Source organism: Notothenia rossii (genome assembly GCF_949606895.1).
Source record: "Notothenia rossii genome assembly, chromosome: 6".
Classification (NCBI taxonomy): domain Eukaryota; kingdom Metazoa; phylum Chordata; class Actinopteri; order Perciformes; family Nototheniidae; genus Notothenia; species Notothenia rossii.
In genome coordinates this window covers 88,627,683-88,649,564 of record NC_136909.1, presented here as the reverse complement: position 1 = coordinate 88,649,564, position 21,882 = coordinate 88,627,683, and the positions used below count along the sequence as shown (strand labels likewise).

At 42.6% G+C, this 21,882-nt stretch overlaps 2 protein-coding genes across 2 annotated transcripts in view; both read left to right on the top strand.

The window, feature by feature from the left end:
* Positions 1-5,119: 5,119 nt before the first annotated feature.
* LOC307044272 (NLR family CARD domain-containing protein 3-like) overlaps positions 5,120-21,882 on the top strand; it is a 35,406-nt gene continuing 18,643 nt past the window's right edge. The window contains exons 1-3 of the mRNA XM_079689365.1: positions 5,120-5,304; positions 5,445-7,248; positions 11,396-11,569. Of these exons, the coding sequence (XP_079545491.1) occupies positions 5,268-5,304; positions 5,445-7,248; positions 11,396-11,569 (2,015 nt within the window). The 5' untranslated portion in view covers positions 5,120-5,267. The remainder of the gene's footprint in view (positions 5,305-5,444; positions 7,249-11,395; positions 11,570-21,882) is intronic.
* LOC307042891 (stonustoxin subunit beta-like) lies at positions 13,148-15,517 on the top strand (the record flags this gene model as incomplete). The annotated part of the gene is made up of 3 exons (XM_079687055.1): positions 13,148-13,414; positions 14,223-14,229; positions 14,647-15,517. 3 exons carry the CDS (start codon positions 13,148-13,150, stop codon positions 15,201-15,203), a joined length of 831 nt encoding a protein of 276 aa, XP_079543181.1. The 3' UTR covers positions 15,204-15,517.

Below are 21,882 nucleotides of genomic sequence, written 5' to 3'. Positions count from 1 at the left end.
TAATATGTTTCACATTATTTAATAATAATAATTAATGAATCCGTCTGTTCACTTTAATGTAACAGCTGGTAAAGGAGGAGCTTTTTCTTTTTTAAATAAAGGTCATATACAGTACATTGTGCCTCGTGATTTTCACCAAGGAATCATATTTTAATATATAGTTAAGGCAGGACAATTTGGTGATTATATTTAGTGTTATTAATCTAGATCTGAAACGTTTACACAACATGTTCTTAACGTAAATTATCACTTAAATGCAGGGCCGTGGGAAGTAGGGGTGCTGAGGGTGCTGCAACACCCCCTGGTGGAGGACAGGGGATCTGCACATCCACAAGATTAAATACAAATATAATAAATAAAATAAAATGAATTTTCAGCCTTGACGTAACAACATTCATAATTAAGTAAAGATAACACCCTTTTCACCCCGGTTACATTTTCCATTTGCCCCGTACGATGGGCGCTTTAAGTGATGAAAGTGGGGGATGTTGGCTTATCAGGCGCCCGCAGCTCACAGCCAGCGTGAGACAGAGATAGATAGAGAGAGGGGGTGCACCTGTACCGGCGGGGAATGTTGTTAGCTTCTGCTAACGGATATAAGAAGCTCTTTCTACAATAATGTGGAGGGAGAGTTCTGTCCTCTCAGACTGAGAGGCTCAGTGAGGCAAAGGACTCTGAGTGTTTAGATAGTTCACTTTAGTCTAAATTATCTCAGTGGGTCTCAAACGTTTTGATCACAATTTATGTAAAAACATATTTCCAAGGCACTCCTTTATAATTATTAGGATAAATAAAAACAGGTTTGAAATCATTCCAATGTATACTATAAGACAGTAAACCAAAAATATCGTTTAAACTGGAGAGATTTAAAAATATGGATAAATAAATAAATGTTAACTGATGAGATATAAATGAACCACAAAAATAAAATAAGTTAGCCTACATTTATTTGTTATTGGCTATGGTAGGTTATCGGTTATGTTCACATACTTATTTGATTATTAAAATGCAAACCAATCTTTTTCATATGGGTGTTTAGAGTTGTATTCCCTAGATCAGTCTCTAGTAATTGGGCGCTCAAAGTGCACCAGATTGAAGCATTTTACTTTAAAATGTTAAAAACAATCTTCCAGGGGGGGCACCCCCGGACCCCTCTAGAGGATGTGAAGTCCACCCCCCAGTTAAAACATGTTCAATGTTCATGCAATACTAAATAGTATACATTTGAAGCCTTTTTATATAAGCTGTCCACCATGTCAATATGTTTCTCTGTTTGTAGTGTCTTTTGTAGAGGTTTTTCATTGCCAGCTAAAATCTTGCCAATAGGGCAGCAAATTGGTCAAAACCGGCCCTGGTGTCATCCCCACAGCACCCCCCATTTGAAACATGTTCCCACTGCTATGCTTAAATGTACTGCAGAAAAAGTAGAATACTTGCTTCTAAGATGTAGAATGGTAGAAGAATAAAGTAGCAGGTAATGAAGTGAACTAAAGTACCTAAAAGCTGAACTAAAGTACAACACCTGAGTCAAGGTGCAGCAGTGAAATCCTGCATCAGCTCCATCTGGTGGAGCTTCCTCTGCTCTGATTGGTCCTCACCACTGACTCAGGACAATAAGCAGACTCTTCTCTGTCCAATCACAAACTACTAGTGTGTTCCTTTATTAAAGGACCTAAAATAATACAGAACATCAATTTATTGTTCGTTTGAAAAAGAAAAAATTAATACATTTATTTTCGTCATCTTTATTTTTTACCCTCCAAATCTTCTGCTCTGAACTCCAAACACAGTTTCCTGTTGGCTGTTTAAAATGTATGAACCTCTGAAACAGAGGAAGATTTGAAGGCTTGCTGAGCTCTTCAGAGTCCGTCCAATAGAAGTGATCTGCACAGAAAGGCCAAGAATAATCCACATGAAGGATGTTCCTGAAGTCTTCAAACCGTCCTGAAGACCACAGAGCATTGAGAGGGTCTTTAAGACGCTGCAGCTCACAGAGCCAACAACATGGAAACTGTCTCATGAGTGTTTTAGTTTGGAGGTGTGAGAGCTCTGTGTCCTGATGAGATAATGTGTGGTTCTCCAGCAGGTGGTTGTGTGTGTGTGAAGGTGTGAGCTCTGCTATGAATCCCTGTGAGGACACTGAACCCGCTCTGAGTGGGGACCCTGAACGCCTCACCAAAGATCAGAGGTGAGATGAAGACCTCTGACTGTCCTCTTCTCCAGAGCTCAGCAGGCATTATTCACACTCTGTGTGTGTGTTGTGTTGAAGCCCAGAGCAGCAGCATGGACCTGGACCTGGACCTGGACCTGGACCTGGACCTGGACCTGGACCTGGACCTGGACCTGGACCTGGACCCAGCTGTGTGTCCATAAAGAGTGACCGGTCTAGAGATGAACCTTTATATTTTAAAGGCCGCCCTTCAGAGACAGAGTAAGTGGACGTCATGTGACTTCATTATATCAGCAGCAGTAGAAAACTTGTTGTTACTGAAGAACAGAGACCTCTTATTGAAGCTGAGGGAGGGACTACCAAGGTGTGTTCAGCCTGAAGCCAGAGTGTAACGTGTCAGAGAGGCTCAATAAAAGAAGCCTTCTATACCATAGCAGGTAAAATATTTAAAGCACTGTTTAAACAATAAATACAGTTCAATTTGTCCACAAACTAAAGTGGTTTTCCATCATTATGGTAGAGTTTCAGACCTAAATGCTGTAGAATGAGCAGGTATCACATTAGGAATAAATGGGAGGCAATGAGAGAGCATTGGGTAGTCAAATAAATACATGACTTCATTCACCACAGTACCCTCTTGTATGTGCTGTCTTCTCTGTCTTTGTGGCTCATATATTGGTGTTCTACTGCAGATCAGTAAAATAGAGAATACTGAAAAAGAAAAAGGTGGCAGGAGATAACCAAACCTGCTGAGATCCAATCAAACAGCTCCGGACTAGAGTTCGGACAGGCTCACCAAATCAATATATTCTCAAGTATTCTGATGAAACAGGGTAAATATATCTGTCCCTGTTGTAACACTTACTGAGAAAATCACGCGGGTACTTTCTTATAAACACGTGGGTGTCCTGACAGACCCTTCTGTTCTAGAAAGACCACATAGAATCTGAAAAAGACAAAACAAATAATAGAGTAGAGAGTAAATAAAGTTTTATTTTTTACATCTGTGATTTTAGAGTATTTTGCAGTACTGTAATACTACACGGTACAGGTCCACCTCTTTAAAATCAAAACTGCTCCACCAGTCTATCAGAGAATCTGCTCAAAGGTAGTAGGTCAACATTTGAGAGCCTCTCTGAATCATCCTACCATCACAACCTTTAGAGGCTGGCCAACCACGTTATCTCTGACCCAACCATGATTATGTAATGAGTGAAATCCCAGGTCAGATGAACATGGTGTCTTCAGTGACTGTGTTGTTATGGTAAATATCTGGTTCCTTGTTTCTTGTCTTGATGTTTGTCCTCGTTGACGTTGCTAAAGGAGCTGCTGTGATGCCAGAAGCATGTCAGACTTGATCTGATAATAAAGTATTCTCATGTTGTTATATGGTGCTCTGAGCTCTGATCTGACTAAGTGTTAGTGTGATGGAGACTAGGAGATGTTTTAAGTGTTCGATGACCATTATGTGCGTACCTGTCTAAGGACTGCAGATAGAAATGATCTTAATCTGGCATAACTCATCCCTTCTTTGAGATTCATGTATTTATAAGCATGGCCCCTGTTTATGAAACACATTCTAATATGAATAGTATTTAGGACCATTGTGACGGTCCAGATTCCTAACTGTTTGTTTCTCATGTTTCAGGAGGAGGCTGGAGGAACCTGAACCCAGCTGTGTGTCCATGAAGAGTGACTGGTCTATGGGGACACCTATTTACTTCAAAGATGGACGACACTCTGTTGGTCAAAGGTGGGGATTGAAAGTTGATAACCCCCTTCATGGTACCTGCTGCTCTGCTTTCAGGTTGTATTGACCCAGCTAAGAAAGTGTGGCTCTGTTGAATTTTCTTGGTGAGACACTTCTCTGGTTCCTTTCTAATAAAAGCAGCTTTGATCATTTATAAGGCGTATCAGGTTTTAAAGCTTTAAGCACCATAAACACCAACTTGGCAATAAACCTGTTTCTGAATCTGATGAAGGTTTCTTTAAATAAAGAAATAAGGGTCATGTTTACCTTCAGTGTTTCTCATCTGAGTTACATTTCTTTCCTTCTTAAGTAAAGCTGGAGTTTTGTAATCCTGCAGCTTGCGTCCAAAGGGAGGGAAACTCAACTGTGTGGACGTCTACTCCAGCTTATGATCAGCTCTGTGTGAATACATACCTGAGTGTTTCCCATTGCTCCTCGTCAGTCGGAGGTCAATGTTTCCCTGTATTTGCAGCAGTTTTTGCTTCTCATTTCTAAAATGTGTAATTGCTGTGTGGTGTTTTGCTCTTCACCTGGTGCTCTATTGAACAATCAAACAGCTCTTGATCAAATCAAATGTAATTGTTAAACCTTAATCAAAGATTACAGTCACTGATTACTTTCATTTTGGTGCGTGGCACTTCTTAGTATTTAGTGTTGCTGATAGTCAAGGATGAGTGATATCACTGCCCTTTAACCTTTGTACCAATTCATGTGTCTATAAAATGTTATTTTGAGGTTTTAGTTTAAAATAAAAATTGGCAATAACTTCTACAGCTGCTAAAGTTGGTACTCCGTGCGAGGCCCAGACAAATCCAGTGATCTAACCTTTCTCCTGTTGCTCACACATGCACCTGATCCACATTTCCAGCACCACTGAAGCATATCAGAGATAATGTGAGTTGTTTCTTCATGATTCCTCACAGAGAGGACCAGCAGAGCTCAGAGGTTCCCAGAGGTCAGTCTGCCCAGCAGCATCAGACACAGCTGGACTCCACATTTATGGTCTGTACATGAACTACAGCTACTTCACATCTGTTCTGCTCACAGTCAACTCCATGATGCACTTTGTAGATCAGTGGATGGTCAGTCTGTCCAACATGGATCTGATGTTTGGTGACTTTAGTTTGATTGTGTTGTTCATGTATTCTGTTCCAGCTGCTGGAGGACAACATCATCACTTTTGTGAAGAACGAGCTGAAGAAGATCCAGGAGGCTCTGAGTTCAGATTACCCAGAATGCTTAGAGAGTCAGAGGGAGGGTGAGGAGGTGTTGGACGGTGAGGATGAAGAGCAGAGGAGGAGCAGCAGAGAGGCATTTCTGAACATCACACTGCACTTCCTGAGGAGCATGAAGCAGGAGGAGCTGGCTGAGCGTCTGCAGAGCAGTAAGAGGGTTTCTATAGAGATTTAACAAGCTGGATAAATGTTGACTAAAGTCTCAAGAGATGGAACAAAGTATATTCAGATCTTTATTCTTTAAGGATGTATTTGACTCATTGATCTGATTTGTTGTGTGTTCATTCAGGAAGTCCTTCTGGAGTGTGTCAGCGTGAACTTAAGTCTAACCTGCAGAAGAGGTTCCAGTGTGTGTTTGAGGGCATTGCTAAAGAAGGAAACCCAACCCTTCTGAACCAGATCTACACAGAGCTCTACATCACAGAGGGGGGATCTGCAGAGGTCAACAAGGAACATGAGGTCAGACAGATTGAAACAGCATCCAGGAAACCAGACAGACCAGAAACAACCATCAGACAAGAAGACCTCTTTAAAGCCCCACCTGGAAGAGATGCACCAATCAGAGCAGTGCTGACAAAGGGCGTGGCTGGCATTGGGAAAACAGTCTTAACACAGAAGTTCACTCTGGACTGGGCTGAAGGCAAAGCCAACCAGGACATCCAGTTCATATTTCCATTCACCTTCAGAGAGCTGAATGTGGTGAGAGAGAACAAGTACAGCTTGGTGGAACTTGTTCATCACTTCTTCTCTGAAACCAGAGACGCAGGAATCTGCAGGTTTGATCAGTTCCCGGTTGTGATCATCTTTGACGGTCTGGATGAGAGTCGACTTCCTCTGGACTTCCTCAACACTGAGATCCTGACTGATGTCACAGAGTCCACCTCAGTGGATGTGCTGCTGACAAACCTCATCAGGGGGAAGCTGCTTCCCTCTGCTCGCCTCTGGATAACCACACGACCTGCAGCAACCAATCAGATCCCTCCTGAGTGTGTGGACATGGTGACAGAGGTCCGAGGGTTCACTGACCCACAGAAGGAGGAGTACTTCAGGAAGAGGTTCAGAGATCAGGAGGAGGCCGGCACCATCATCTCCCACATCAAGACCTCACGAAGCCTCCACATCATGTGCCACATCCCAGTCTTCTGCTGGATCTCTGCTTCAGTTCTGGAGGAGGTGTTGAAAACCAGAGAGGGAGGAGAGCTGCCCAAGACCCTGACTGAGATGTACATCCACTTCCTGGTGGTTCAGTCCAAAGTGAAGAACATCAAGTATGATGGAGGAGCTGAGACAGATCCACACTGGAGTCCAAAGAGCAGGAAGATGATGAAGGCTCTGGGGAAACTGGCTTTTGAGCAGCTGCAGAAAGGCAACCTGATCTTCTATGAGTCCGACCTGACAGAGTGTGGCATCGATATCAGAGCAGCCTCAGTGTACTCAGGAGTGTTCACACAGGTCTTTAGAGAGGAGAGAGGACTGTACCAGGACAAGGTGTTCTGCTTCGTCCATCTGAGCGTTCACGAGTTTCTGGCTGCTCTTCATGTCCATCGAAAATGTATCAATTCTCGTATCAACCTGCTGTCAGAAGAACCAACAACCTCCTGGCGTCCTAAAGTTTTCAGACCCAAACCTAAACTCACACATCTCTACCAGAGTGCTGTGGACCAGGCCTTACAGAGTCCAAACGGACACCTGGACTTGTTCCTCCGCTTCCTCCTGGGTCTTTCTCTGCAGACCAATCAGAAACTCCTACGAGGTCTACTGACAGAAACAGGAAGTAGCTCAGAGACCAATCAGGAAACAGTCCAGTCCATCAAGAAGAAGATAGAAGAGGATCTGTCTCCAGAGAGAAGCATCAACCTGTTCCACTGTCTGAATGAACTGAATGATGGTTCTCTAGTGGAGCAGATCCAACAGTCCCTGAGTTCAGGAAGTCTCTCCACAGATAATCTGTCTCCTGCTCAGTGGTCAGCTCTGGTCTTCATCTTACTGTCATCAGGAGAAGATCTGGACGTGTTTGACCTGAAGAAATACTCTGCTTCAGAGGAGGCTCTTCTGAGGCTGCTGCCAGTGGTCAAAGCCTCAAGGAAGGCTCTGTGAGTACAGAAACATTCATATCATGAAGTAGTGGTGGTCTAATGCAGTGTTTCCCAACCGGGGGTACGCGTAACCCTAGTGGTACGCGAGGGAACTGCAGGGGGTACGTGGAATTCCAAGGTGACAAGTAAAAATAATAATAATCCCGTCAAAAATGATATTGCGTGATTAGTTTCCCTAGGGAGACAATAGTCTGTTTCACAACCGTGCCAAAATCCCACAATGAAAACATCTGCTTACCTGCAGCCAGAAAAAAACTGGTAGGTCTGCACTATGGATAAATGGCTTAAACGTCCGCTTGCTCTGGATTCAGGCCAGGAGGAGCCCGCAGAGAAACGTAAGAAAGAGGCCAAACTGAAACCAAGGCAGTACAGTGAAACATATATATTATTTGGATTCATTTCTACTTCTGCGGACCTACCGCAGCCTCAGTGCTTCTTTTGCGGTGAAGTCCTGGCTAATAGTGCGATGAAGCCAGCGCATTTACAGAGACACCAGAGCACCAAACACTCGGGAAGTGTCGATAAAAGTGAAGAATTTTACAGACGAAAGCTGTCGGAATTTTTAAGTCGAGCCAGACAGTAATGATGAAAGCCACGAATGTGTCAATGAAAGCACTCGAGGCATCTTACGCCGTGTCCCTGCTTGTGGCTAAATAAAAAAAACCTCACTCTATTGTTGAGGAGCTCATTCTCTCTGCAGCGACTGCGTTGGCCGAAATTATGTTAGACAAGAAAGCAGCCGAAGCACTCAAGAAAGTTCCCCTGTTGAATAACACCGTATCCCGTCGGATCAATGATATGTCTGTTAATATAATTGGACAAGTGGTGAACAAAATGAAACTAGCCGGTCAGTTCGCTTTGCAGCTGGATGAAATTACAGACGTGAGTGGAGAAGCGCAGCTCCTGTCCTTCGTGCGTTACAAAGATGCGTCGGACATAAACGAGCATATTTTATTTTGCAAAACGCTGCCAGGAAAGACAACTGGGGAAGAATTGTTCCAGGTTATCGACAGCTTCTTCAGAGAACATCATCTGCAGTGGAAAACCTGCAGCCACATCTGTACTGATGGAGCAGCTGCGATGACGGGGCGTGTAAAGGGACTTTTTGGGCACGTAAGAAAGGTAAATCCCGACATTAAATGGATGCATTGTATTATTCATCGTGAAGCACTAGCTAGCAAGAGGATGAGCCCTGATTTAAGTGCTGTTATGGATGATGCTGTGAAGAGGATAAACTTCATCCAATCTCGGCCATTGAATCACAGGCTGTTTGAAACTCTTTGTCATGAGAACGGCACAGAGCACGATCAGCTATTGCTTCACACAGACGTGCGCTGGCTGTCTCGTGGGAAAATGTTACTGAGACTTTATGAACTTCGCAATGAAGTTTTTTTGTTATTGACGGAGCATCTGCATCCTCTTGCTGTGCAGCTTGAGGATGACAAGTGGGTGGCGCGCCTGGCATATCTTGCTGATGTGTTTACCAAACTCAACGAGCTCAACCTATCACTTCAGGGCAAGGAGTCACATATCCTGAAATTGTATGACAAAGTTCAAGGATTCACAAAAAAGCTCAAACTATGGGAGAGGAAATGTGATGAGGGAGACGGCATACTTGCAAACCGTTAGACCTCAGAAATCGGGAGCATTTCAAATTGCAAAATGGGGGGGGGGGGGGGGGGGGGAGGGGTGCTAGTGGAGTGGATCGCCGGAGCTGTTAGATCACATTAACATGCTTATTGTAGCTGTAAGTGCACTGCCTTGCGGCCTGTAGCGACGTCCTTGATGGAGCATATGTGTGAGCTGGACCTGTATTTTAGGAAAGGACTGAGCAGAGAGTAGAGTAGTTGTCGATTCTTGTTCTTTTTTCTGTGAATATCTGCCTCACCCACTCAGACTTTGAGTTGCGCGCGCTACTAAAGAGACGTGTTACCATGGAAACCAAACAATGCTGCAGCTGTATTAAAGTCCGAGTGGAAACTGTCGTGTGTAAATCTGATTTTGTCAGAAATCGGGAGAAATGCGGGAGAAATATGACCCCGGGAGGAAACCGGGAGAGAGTAATGAAATCGGGAGTCTCCCGCGAAAATCGGGAGGGTTGACAAGTATGGGGAGACGTGAGCTCTTTCCCACTACTCAATGCCCATCTTGCCACAACTGCTGTTGCCAGGGGTCCAGTGGTCAAACTGGTGCAAGCACACCTGTCCAAACTCTGCACTGATTTCAGCCATTATTTTCAGGACATTGAAAATAAGTCAGAAAGACTGGATTGGGTGAGGAACCCATTCATTGTGAGTGAGAGCAGCAACAGCCTTCCAGCAATGCTGCAGGAGCCTCTGATGGAATTATAATAATAATAATAATGGCTTTAATTTATAAAGCACTTCATATTTGCATTCAAATCCCGAAGTGCTAACATCGTAAAAAGAATAAAAAGCAATAAATAAAAATAAATAAGTAAAAAGAATAAAATAAGATAAAAGGGTGATAATAAATAAATAAAAGGTCTAGGGAAAGGCTCTATTGAAGAGGTGGGTTTTGAGGCCTTTTTTAAAAACCTCCACGGTCTGTGATGCTCTCATGTGAATTATCATCTGACCGTGGTCTGAAGATGGCATATGCTGAGAAGTCATTGACTGAGTTTTGGTGTGATGTGGAGAAGGAATATCCTGAACTGTGAAAACATGCACTGATTGAACTTTTGCCGTTTGGTTCTACTTATTTGTGTGAGGTGACCTTCTCAGCTTTAACACACATCAAAACCAAGCAGAGGAACAGACTGGATGTGGAGACCAGCCTGGTCACAGCTGTTTCCACACTGCCTCCAGAACTATCAAAGCTTATGAAAGACAAGCAAGCTCAAGTGTCTCATTAAAGCTCACATGACTGGTGAAAAGAAACTGCTAGGCCTATACTGATTCTGGATATTATTTTGCGAAGTGTTTTGTTCCCGAATTAAAGTTAATTGCCTGTTTAAAGGGGACTTATTCAAAGGGGCTCCAGGTTTAAGACTAAATGTTACAAGATATATAGCAAAGATAAGTTGATTATTTTGATTTCATATGTATTTATTTGATTACATTATTTATTTTCAAGGAAACATATTCATTTTTATTGAGTGATTTAAGTTAAAATTAAGAAAATGCCTGAGAATTAGATGTTAAAATTAAGGAGATGAAATAAAGTTATTTTCATTCAATAATCAGTTACGTTCTACTTGTGAAGGATCATCAGCACGTATGAGTGAGGGGGTACTCATGGTATGACAAAAGGCTGAGGGGGTACACAAGACAAAAAAGGTTGGGAACCACTGGTCTAATGGATAGTGAAGTGGGATGAAGATCGGAACGTTGTGAGTTCAATTCCCGACAGGAACACCACCACTCGTGTGCCCTTGAGTAAGGCACTTAGTCCTCAGTTTCTCCAGGGAGAATGTCCCTGTAATTGTAAGTCGCTTTGGATAAAAGCGTCAGCTAAATGAAATGTAAAGTAAATGTTATGCTCATCTTTTTAAAATATTATTTGTACTTTCTTTATCAGACTGAGTGGCTGTGAGCTGTCAGAGAGAAGCTGTGGAGCTCTGTCCTCAGTCCTCAGCTCCCAGTCCTCTAGTCTGAGAGATCTGGACCTGAGTAACAACGACCTGCAGGATTCAGGAGTGAAGCTGCTGTCTGCTGGACTGGAGAGTCCTCACTGTGCTCTGGAGACTCTCAGGTCAGGATTCATCAACATGTTGAGCTCCCTTTTGAATATGTATTGATATATTGGGCTGCTGTTGCCCAGAAGGGAAATAGGCGATAACCAAGGGGAGGGTTATTGATTTGATCCCCTCTCCATGAGGTTAACATGTCAAAGTGTCCTTGGGAAAGATACTTGACCTCAAATTATTTTCTAGACATTGTATTGAAGTGTTTGTTAGTTGCTTCAGTAAAAGCCTAAGCTGAAATAACATCTATGATTACTGGATGAGTTTTCTAAGTTCACTGTACTCAAGTTATTTTTCAACCCAGTTGTGATCGTCAATTTTCAGACCCTATGTAACATAATATACTTTACAGTTTTTCTGTTTTGCCCAGGAAAGCATGTTATATAAAAACATAGTCCACTTTAACATTTGCTTCCATTTATTTTGTTGTCTCCTCAGATTGAGTGGCTGTAAGCTGTCAGAGAGAAGCTGTGCAGCTCTGTCCTCAGTCCTCAGCTCTCAGTCCTCTAGTCTGAGAGAGCTGGACCTGAGTAACAACGACCTGCAGGATTCAGGAGTGAAGCTGCTGTCTGCTGGACTGAAGAGTCCTCACTGTGCTCTGGAGACTCTCAGGTCAGGATACATTGATATGTTGAGTTTCCTTTTTTGGATGTATTTAACTTACTATAGTAAATGAACTATTTTTAAACCCGTTAAATTATTATTTGCTGTTGTGTTCAGGTGCAAATCTACACACTCTTCTCCCTTTCTACTTTTGACACATTTTTAACATTGCCTTTCAATCCACCATGTATGCAAAATCTTTGCCATCAGTTCAAATAATGTAGGATTCCTCGTATTTATGATTATAGGGTCTTAATATTTTGTTTTTGAATTTGTAAAAAGGAGTAAATGCTGAACTTTTAATTTAAATGTTTGTCCCTTCAGACTGAGTTATTGTGACCTGTCAGAGAGAAGCTGTGCAGCTCTGTCCTCAGTCCTCAGCTCCCAGTCCTCTAGTCTGAGAGAGCTGGACCTGAGTAACAACGACCTGCAGGATTCAGGAGTGAAGCTGCTGTCTGCTGGACTGGAGAGTCCTCACTGTACTCTGGAGACTCTCAGGTCAGATTTCTTATCTTATCTTAAATTATTGTCTCTCTCTCTCTCTCTCTGCTTATTTACAATCTCCTTCTTTCTCTTCCTGTTTTTAAATCAGTCAGGTAACCAAACGCAAAGTCTTCTTTTGTATTAAACATTAATAAAATACAGTTGATGTAAAACACTCATCCTGTTACTGATTAATGCCATCGTGGAGAAGAGACATCATGAACATTGGCATCACAGATGTGAAGCAGTATTGAGTTGCACATTTTGAATAAGGAATAATACGCGATAAGGCAGTCATTCATGAAAAAGAACACCCTGAAGTTATTGATTTTATGTTGTTGTTTATTATTTTCTCTTCAGACTGAGTGTCTGTAAGCTGTCAGAGAGAAGCTGTGCAGCTCTGTCCTCAGTCCTCAGCGCCCAGTCCTCTAGTCTGAGAGAGCTGGACCTGAGTAACAACGACCTGCAGGATTCAGGAGTGAAGCTGCTGTCTGCTGGACTGGAGAGTCCTCACTGTGCTCTGGAGACTCTCAGGTCAGGATTCATCAACATGTTAAACTTATAGCCAGTTAAATTGCGATGTACATTAATGATGGATACACTCATAACCTTTTGTTGCATCTGCTTCAATAACATTTGTTATTTTTTTTTGACTCACTCTTGTTTGAACTTGTGTGTGTGTGTGTGTGTGTGTGTGTGTGTGTGTGTGTGTGTGTGTGTGTGTGTGTGTGTGTGTGTGTGTGTGTGTGTGTGTGTGTGTGTGTGTGTGTGTGTGTGTGTGTGTGTGTGTGTGTGTTCAGGCTGTCGTGCTGTATGGTCTCAGAGGAAGGCTGTGTTTCTCTGGCTTCAGCTCTGAGATCCAACCCCTCCCATCTGAGAGAGCTGGACCTGAGCTACAATCATCCAGGAGACTCAGGAGAGAAGCTGCTGTCTGCTGGACTGGAGGGTCCTCTCTGGAGACTGGACACTCTCAGGTATTATAAACATATACAGTGTATACATATACATATACAGGCATGGAGGTGGAGACATTCTGCTTTGGGCTGTTTCTCTGCTGAGGGGACAGGAGGACTTCCCTGCATCGAGGAGAGGAAGGACGGGGACATGTCCCGTGAGATCTTGGTCGATAGCCTCCTTCCCTCAGCCAGGACACTGACCATGGGTCATGGAGGGCTCTTCCAGCAGGACAAGGACCCTGAACATACGGCCAAGGCAACACAGGAGAGGCTAAAGAAGAAGCACCTTCAGGTGATGGAGGGTCCTAGCCAGTCTCTGGACCTTAATCCCATAGAAAATGTGTGGAGGGAGCTGAAGCTTCCAGATGCCAAGCATCAGCCTCAACACCTGAAGGATTTGGATCTTCAGAGAGGAGTGGACCAACATCCTTCCTGAGATGTGCACAGACCTGGAGACCAACTACAAGAAGCGCCTGACCTCTGTGTGACCTCTGTGTGTCCAACAAGGGTTTCTCCACCAAGTCCTAACACATGTTCTGCAAGGGGATCAAATACTTATTTCACTCAGTTAAATGCAAATACATTTTTATCTTTTATATAATGTACATTTCTGGATTTCCTTATTGATATTCTTTCTCTCACTGTTTATATAAACCTACCATTCAAATGACAGACTGGTCCTTTCTTTGTTGGTGAACTTACAAAGTCTGCAGGGATCAAATACGTATTTCCTCCACTGTGTGTATGCCAAGACAAAAACATTGAAGGGAACTAAAGACACGGGATAAGACTCAGGCAGCAGCTCTGTGTTTACAGAGAAGACACGACAACAAGAAATACATCTTTATCATTTTAGATTCTGATCTCCATTTTAATGCTCATTTTAATTTGCTGACCAAAAACTGCTTTTATCATTTTGGCAATAGAGTCAAAATCCATCCAACAACCTAAACACAGCAGAGATCATCCCACTCCTGATGGACACCATCTGCACTGGCTCCTGTATCTGAATTGATTCTGAAGTGCTTCTCCTATTTTTAAAGCACTAAATGGCCCCTCCCTCTTTTAAACACAATGATGAACTATCAGATGTCCTGTGAATTCATCATAATAATAATAATAATAAATGGTATGGTCAAAGCACCTTTCATTGCTCAAAGCAAACCCAAAGTGCGTTGCATGAAAGATGCTTTTAAATAAAGTTCATTGATTTTCCTCTTCAGATTCCAGGTAAGAGAAACACTCATTGACTGCTGCTAGCAGATGCTGAGGGAACACTAACTGAACACTGATCAACTCTTACATCTTATTCTCTGAGAAATAATAATTGAAGTTAATGAGCTTTATTTATCGACTGATCTAAAATGATATCGTGAACATGTAGCTTCATCTGTGGAGAATAACAAAGCTCTGAGTTTGAGAGTGATGTCCATGTCTCCATGCTGCTCTGACCACCCCCCCCCACTTCTTTCAGGATGGAGCCTGCTGGAGTCCGATGGTTGAGACCCGGTCTGAGGAAGTGTGAGTGTGGTTTAATTTGATTCATGAAAACAAAGCAGCCACCATCTTCAAATGTAACCTTCATCATCAAAGTGTCAATAAATGAACAGCTGATAGATGAATAACTGCTGCTGTTCCTCTCCTCAGATTCCTGTGAACTCTCACTCGACACAAACACAGCACACAGGAACCTCAAACTGTCTGAGGACAACAGGAAGGTGACATGTGTGGAGGAGAAGCAGCCATATCCTGATCATCCAGAGAGGTTTGACTTCTGGTGTCAGCTGATGTGTAGAGAAGCTCTGACTGGTCGCTGTTACTGGGAGGTCGAGTGGAGAGGATGGGTTTATATATCAGTGACTTACAGAGGAATCAGGAGGAGAGGAAAGAGAGAGGAATGTGTGTTTGGAAGGAATGATCAGTCCTGGAGTCTGAGCTGCTCTGGTGGTGGTTACTCTGTCTATCACAATAACACAGTAACAGACACCTCCTCCTCCTCCTCCTCCTCCTCCTCCTCCTCCTCCTCCTCCTCCTCCTCTGGTAGAGTAGCAGTGTATCTGGATCATCCTGCTGGCTCTCTCTCCTTCTACAGAGTCTCCTCTGACACACTGATCCACCTCCACACCTTCAGAACCACATTCACTGAACCTCTCTATGCTGGGTTTAAAGTTTGGTCTGGATCAGCGTCTCTGGTTCCTCTGTAGGAGGAAGAGTCTCCTCCTGTTCCAGAGACTTCCTCCCTGCTGCCCAGAGAGTTCAGTCTGTTCAGGATCACAGCTGATGTTAGACCAACGTTGTTTAAAACATATATTTCCATCTATTTGTTTTTAACCGTGGTGTACTTGTTATGTGTTTTTACTTATTGTTCTTCTTTATTATTAATAATGTCTTCCTGCTTTGTTATATTTGAATATACAGTCTACTCTTTTCACTTTATCTGCACTATACATCTTTTGATGTAATAATGTAGATTTCCACTTTTCGGGACAAATAAAGGAATTCTGATTCTGAAAATATGCTTTTGCTTCAGATTCAATATCTTCACTGTGATCCAGGAAAGTGCAACAAACATCACTTCACACACAAATACAGATAGAAATCAAACACATGGAAATACAGAAAAATAAATAAGATTTTATTTTTTACATCATTTTCTTTTTAGTTAAAGTATTTATTTATTTATTACTGTATTATTTTTATTTCTGTATCTATTTCCAGTTATTTATATTAGTGTTCCTGTATTTATTCAAACATGTATTTATTTATTCTTACCTATGTCATGTTCTGTCCTCCATAGATTGCAAGGAGGCTAGATGGAATAAAACCAATTTGAGCCAAGACTAAATACACTTGAGTGATGAACCCTGGCCCCCCCACATCAAGAACCAATACTCAGACCTCTGGGCGACCTTCAGGGTCATAAATGTGCAAAACAATGTCTCTGCCCGACCCTGCTCAGCTTCTGAGATATACGAGATCGGGCATGACTTTATATATATCTCATTATCGAAAATACTTCATTACATTCCATGTATACAAACCAAATACGTATTTTTATAGCATTATGTTGCGAATAAGCACCACTAAAACAGAATGGAACAAAACAAATGCATTGATAAAAGACTATAAGAAATAGAAAAAGTTAAATTGTGAAATGTATGGTTTCAGAGAAATTCTGTGAACAAGAATAAAAGACAAACGCAAAGATCCTACGAGAAATTACGACAAAACAAATACAAACATAATTTAAACTATGATACAGAAATAATAAGAACACAGACTTAGTACAACTGATCAATTGTGTTCAGGAATAAACAAATACAACACAAAAAAACAGATTGCATTAACAGAATAAGTGACACAATAGACTTTGTAGATCAGAAATAAAAGTACACAAGAAAAACTTAGCAGTACTTTCACTCCTAATACCTAACACAACATTAGAAATGATTTGTTTATCTAAAGGGGTAAATGGATGTCTACCAATCTGAAGAACAATGTTCAATTCCTATGTAAAGTGTGTTTAAACTACCATACTATAACGAGCGGAAAAACCCTGTTTTTACTTAGAACGTGTTGAAATAGTGGCGTATTTTGGCACAACGAGCTTCAACCTTATTTCTATCAGAACAAACCAATATGCAGCGTCCTTATTCAAAACTCCCCTGTTATACTGGATAGTGCCACCAAAACCACTTCATTCAACGACTGCAGCACTGGGAATACCGAGGTGTCCCATCTAAGTATTGGTATGGTAGGGTATGGTCGTAAGCATAAAGTGAGCATGGGAACATACCATCTATAGCAGGTAAAACACTGGAAATGTGTGTTTCTGGATCCATCATTGTTGGGTCAAAGGCTATGTATGAAAATAAACCAAAAAAACTAAAGCAGAGTATCAGCTGCCAATTCCCCTTTTAGCCGTAACCCTAACGCTAATTTAGGTAAAAACCCCACCCGGTAAAATTTGACTGCAATCTTTCCGGATGGTGTGTCTCAAGGGGTTAATGGATTCTAAAGGCCGAGGACACACCAAGCCGATTATCGGCGTCGTTGGGCGTCAGGCCGACGATGAGCGTCGACACGCCCTACTCAGATTGGTGTGTCCCGCACCGTCGTGTCTTTTCAGCCGTGCCGACACCTTTTCGGCCGAAAACCGGCAGTCGGCCACCTTTTCGGCCGAAAACTGGCAGTCGGCCAAAGGCTGTCGGCAAAAGAAATCACTCTGATTGGCTGTTCAGCTTAGCGAATCAGCGAATGAGAGGCGAAACGGAAGTGAGCTACCCAAACAAACTATTAAGATTTCATTTAACTCCAGCTCTCCTCACAGGTTGGGGAAAGCCCCGTGAGCTTCTCGCTGTAGAGTGATAATGGAACACGCTATTTGTTTATATCACGCAGTCTGTTCTTCTTCTCTCGGTTATAACGCAGTCTGTCTTCCGGTTGTTGCGTCTTTTGAATGACGAATACACACTACCGCCGCCTGCTGGTGAGGAGAGTTATTGCCACTGACGCATGCGTAGTTCTTACGTGCTTCTTGGCCGTCTGAAGTCTTTGCGGTGTGTTCCAGTGCGACACATGGCCAAGACGAGGAGACGAGAGGAGACACAACAGTCGGGGGTCCGTCTGTGTCAGTTCTTTGGTGTCAGGTTGGTGTGTCCGGGCCTTACGAGTCAGAAATTTGACAATCCCCAGCATGACAAAGCGAACTTTGGTGTGAGGCAATAGGAACAGAAATGTGGGTGAGATGGTGGAGATAACACACTTTGGAAGGGCGGTCGAGAGGATGTTACACCAGAAATGAGAGTGAGATACCTGTACTCATCTCAGAGGTACATATTGTACTTTTTACTGGACTACACTTATCTGACAGCTGCGGTTACTCTACAAATGAAAAACCAGATCACCAAAGAGCAGTGAAGAGATCACTTTGTGTTGTTTTAATGAACGTATTTATTCAAGCTGTGTCCAGGAAGCAGAACTCTACACAACAGAGGCTGCAAAGAGTCCAATCGGACATTATTCTGCAAAATTGCAAAAAAGTAATGACTTCCTGTTTTGATCAAACGCACTGCAGGTTAGAGTACCGGAAACTCTGTTAAAGATCCCTTCCCAATAATTATATTCACAAAAGCATTTGATCCTGTGAACGCAGCACAGACTGAGACTCACACACACACACACTCTCTCTCTCTCTCACATACACACACAAACACACACACACACACACACACACACACACACACACACACACACACACACACACACACACACACACACACACACACACACACACACACACACAGACACAGGAAAGAGTTCCCTGTGAGGAGGAAGAGGAGTTCAGGCTGATGGGGGTCAGTCTGTCAGGAGGGCTAATGATTTGGAGGGGGAGGCAACTAGAGGGCACTAGGACCCAGCAGCCATCAGAGAGCTCACCTGGGCCTTTGCTCCTGAAACACCTGAGAGACTCTGGCTGCGTTTCATTGGTCGATCAACACGCCCTCCTGGCCCCCCCTCAGGAACTCTGATCTAAAGTCTAAACAGTGAAACTCAAACGTCTTAATGCAGTATTCTCACCTTGTTACATGTGTCCTGATAATGAAGAAGTGTACTTGTAATAGACTGTAAAGTTACAACATGTACTTACAGCCAATATCTGTATCTGATGGCATTAGAATATATTCTATAAACTGTCATTCAACGGGAACTGTTTCACTACTTTTGCTGACAGTCTTTTAACTTATTTCTAAGTTTTCTGTTTTCAAAGAGCACATTAAGGTTTTAGTTTCTGATGAAACTGTGAGGGACTCTTTCTCTGTTGTAGTCTTCTCTTCAGGTGTTCTGTGTTAAACACCAGCTGAGCAGGACGGAAGCCATTTTGTTTCTTAGTCTTCACTGTAAAAAAAAATAACACAAGTCCAAACACGTCAACAAACGAAAAGAAAAGGTGTGTTCAATTCAGTCGGGAAGCTCAAATATGGGCCAAAAATAAAAGCTAAAGGTGTTGGAGGAGGAGGAGGAGGAGGAGGAGGAGGAGGAGGACCTCCAGTGGTCACTCTGAGGAACTGCAGCTGGTTTCTGGTTTCTCACAGAGGAGGAAGAAGGACTCAGATCTTTAGTTTCAGAAACATTAGTGAAACCACAGTGTGATAATAATCTGTTTCAGGTCCTCTATTCAACACTTCACTAAAGTACAAGTTTAAACATCAAAATATACTTAAAGTGCAAAAGTACTCATTCTGCACCAGTTCATGATAATATGTTTCACATTATTTAATAATAATAATTAATTAATCCGTCTGTTCACTTTAATGTAACAGCTGGTAAAGGAGGAGCTTTTTCTTTTTTAAATAAAGGTCATATACAGTACATTGTGCCTCGTGAATTCCATCAAGGAATCATATTTGAATATATAGTTAAGGCAGGACAATTTGGTGATTATATTTAGATTATATTTTATTAATCTAGATCTGAAACGTTTACACAACATGTTCTTAACGTAAGTTATCACATACATGTACTGCAGAAAAAGTAGAATACTTGCTTCTAAGATGTAGAATGGTAGAAGAATAAAGTAGCAGGTAATGAAGTGAACTAAAGTAACTAAAAGCTGAACTGAAGTACAACACCTGAGTCAAGGTGCAGCAGTGAAATCCTGCATCAGCTCCATCTGGTGGAGCTTCCTCTGCTCTGATTGGTCCTCACCACTGACTCGGGACAATAAGCAGACTCTTCTCTGTCCAATCACAAACCACTAGTGTGTTCCTTTATTAAAGGACCTAAAATAATACAGAACATCAATTTATTGTTCGTTTAAAAAAAAAAAATCAATACATTTATTTTCTTCATCTTTATTTTTTACCCTCCAAATCTTCTGCTCTGAACTCCGAACACAGTTTCCTGTTGGCTGTTTAAAATGTATGAACCACTGAAACAGAGGAAGATTTGAAGGCTTGCTGAGCTCTTCAGAGTCCGTCCAATAGAAGTGATCTGCACAGAAAGGCCAAGAATAATCCACATGAAGGATATTCCTGAAGTCTTCAAACCGTCCTGAAGACCACAGAGCATTGAGAGCAGTGTTGGGAAAGTTCACTTTCTAAATGAACTGGTTCAGTTCACAGTTCACACATTTTAAAATGAACTAGTTCAGTTCATAGTTCATAATTCAAAATGTTGAACTAAAGTTCATGGTTTCAAAAATGAACTAATTTATAGTTTATAGTTCTTTTTTCAATACGTTGCTGCGAGCTATTATTTGTCAAAATGATTGCCATAACCCATATAGAACCACAGACAGCAATCAGAATACTGGCATTTCCATAACGCTTTGCTGCCGCCCATTCAGTCCACACTAGTAGCAGCTGCAGCTTTCATCTCCACATTATATTTTCAAAAACATGAGAAAAAACATGCTTCTTGAATGGTCTTTATTAAGTATAATAATCTAAATATACTTAAAGTACCAAAAGTGAAAGTCGTCATTGTGCAAACATATAACATATAAACATGTGCCGACATAACTCTGTACTAACACAACACGAGGTAGGAACCAGGCTGAGGTATGAAACTAAGGTTGTACCTCAAAGTTCAATATTCAAAGTGCAAAACATTTAAACATTAATTCTCTTTTCATTAAGTCAGTCGCATTCTTTTTTTTTCCTGACTTGTTTGCCCAAAGAACAAAAAGTTCTATAACTTGGGTCATAACTTGGGTGCAATATTCAGCCCAAATGAATGAGGCAAAAAAGGTAAAAAAATTAGGTAAAAAAAAAACAATAACTTAAAGAGTCAGTCAGAGCCCAAGGCCCATGGACAGTACTGCTATTACTTTCTGTCCAGTGTGAGTGAAAATACTGAGTGAAGATCTGTCACCACTGGTTACAGTTCAAATAAATAACTAAAATAACTAAATGACAAATAATAATTTGTGAAAATAAAAAAAGAGTCCCTGTCACTGGTCAAAGTGGTCTGGTCTCTCCCTGGTGGATCTGCTGTTTCGGTCACAGTGGTCTGGTCTCTCCCTGGTGGATCTGCTGTTTCGGTCACAGTGGTCTGGTCTCTCCCTGGTGGATCTGCTGTTTCGGTCAAAGTGGTCTGGTCACTCCCTGGTGGATCTGCTGTTTCGGTCAAAGTGGTCTGGTCACTCCCTGGTGGATCTGCTGTTTCGGTCACAGTGGTCTGGTCTCTCCCTGGTGGATCTGCTGTTTCGGTCAAAGTGGTCTGGTCTCTCCCTGGTGGATCTGCTGTTTCGGTCACAGTGGTCTGGTCTCTCCCTGGTGGATCTGCTGTTTCGGTCAAAGTGGTCTGGTCTCTCCCTGGTGGATCTGCTGTTTCGGTCACAGTGGTCTGGTCACTCCCTGGTGGATCTGCTGTTTCGGTCAAAGTGGTCTGGTCACTCCCTGGTGGATCTGTTGTTCCGGTCACAGTGGTCTGGTCTCTCCCTGGTGGATCTGCTGTTTCGGTCACAGTGGTCTGGTCTCTCCCTGGTGGATCTGCTGCTTCGGTCAAAGTGGTCTGGTCACTCCCTGGTGGATCTGCTGTTTTGGTCAAAGTGGTCTGGTCTCTCCCTGGTGGATCTGCTGTTTCGGTCACAGTGGTCTGGTCACTCCCTGGTTGATCTGCTGTTTCGGTCACAGTGGTCTGGTCTCTCCCTGGTGGATCTGCTGTTTCGGTCACAGTGGTCTGGTCTCTCCCTGGTGGATCTGCTGTTTCGGTCAAAGTGGTCTGGTCACTCCCTGGTGGATCTGCTGTTTCGGTCAAAGTGGTCTGGTCACTCCCTGGTGGATCTGCTGTTTCGGTCACAGTGGTCTGGTCTCTCCCTGGTGGATCTGCTGTTTTGGTCAAAGTGGTCTGGTCTCTCCCTGGTGGATCTGCTGTTTC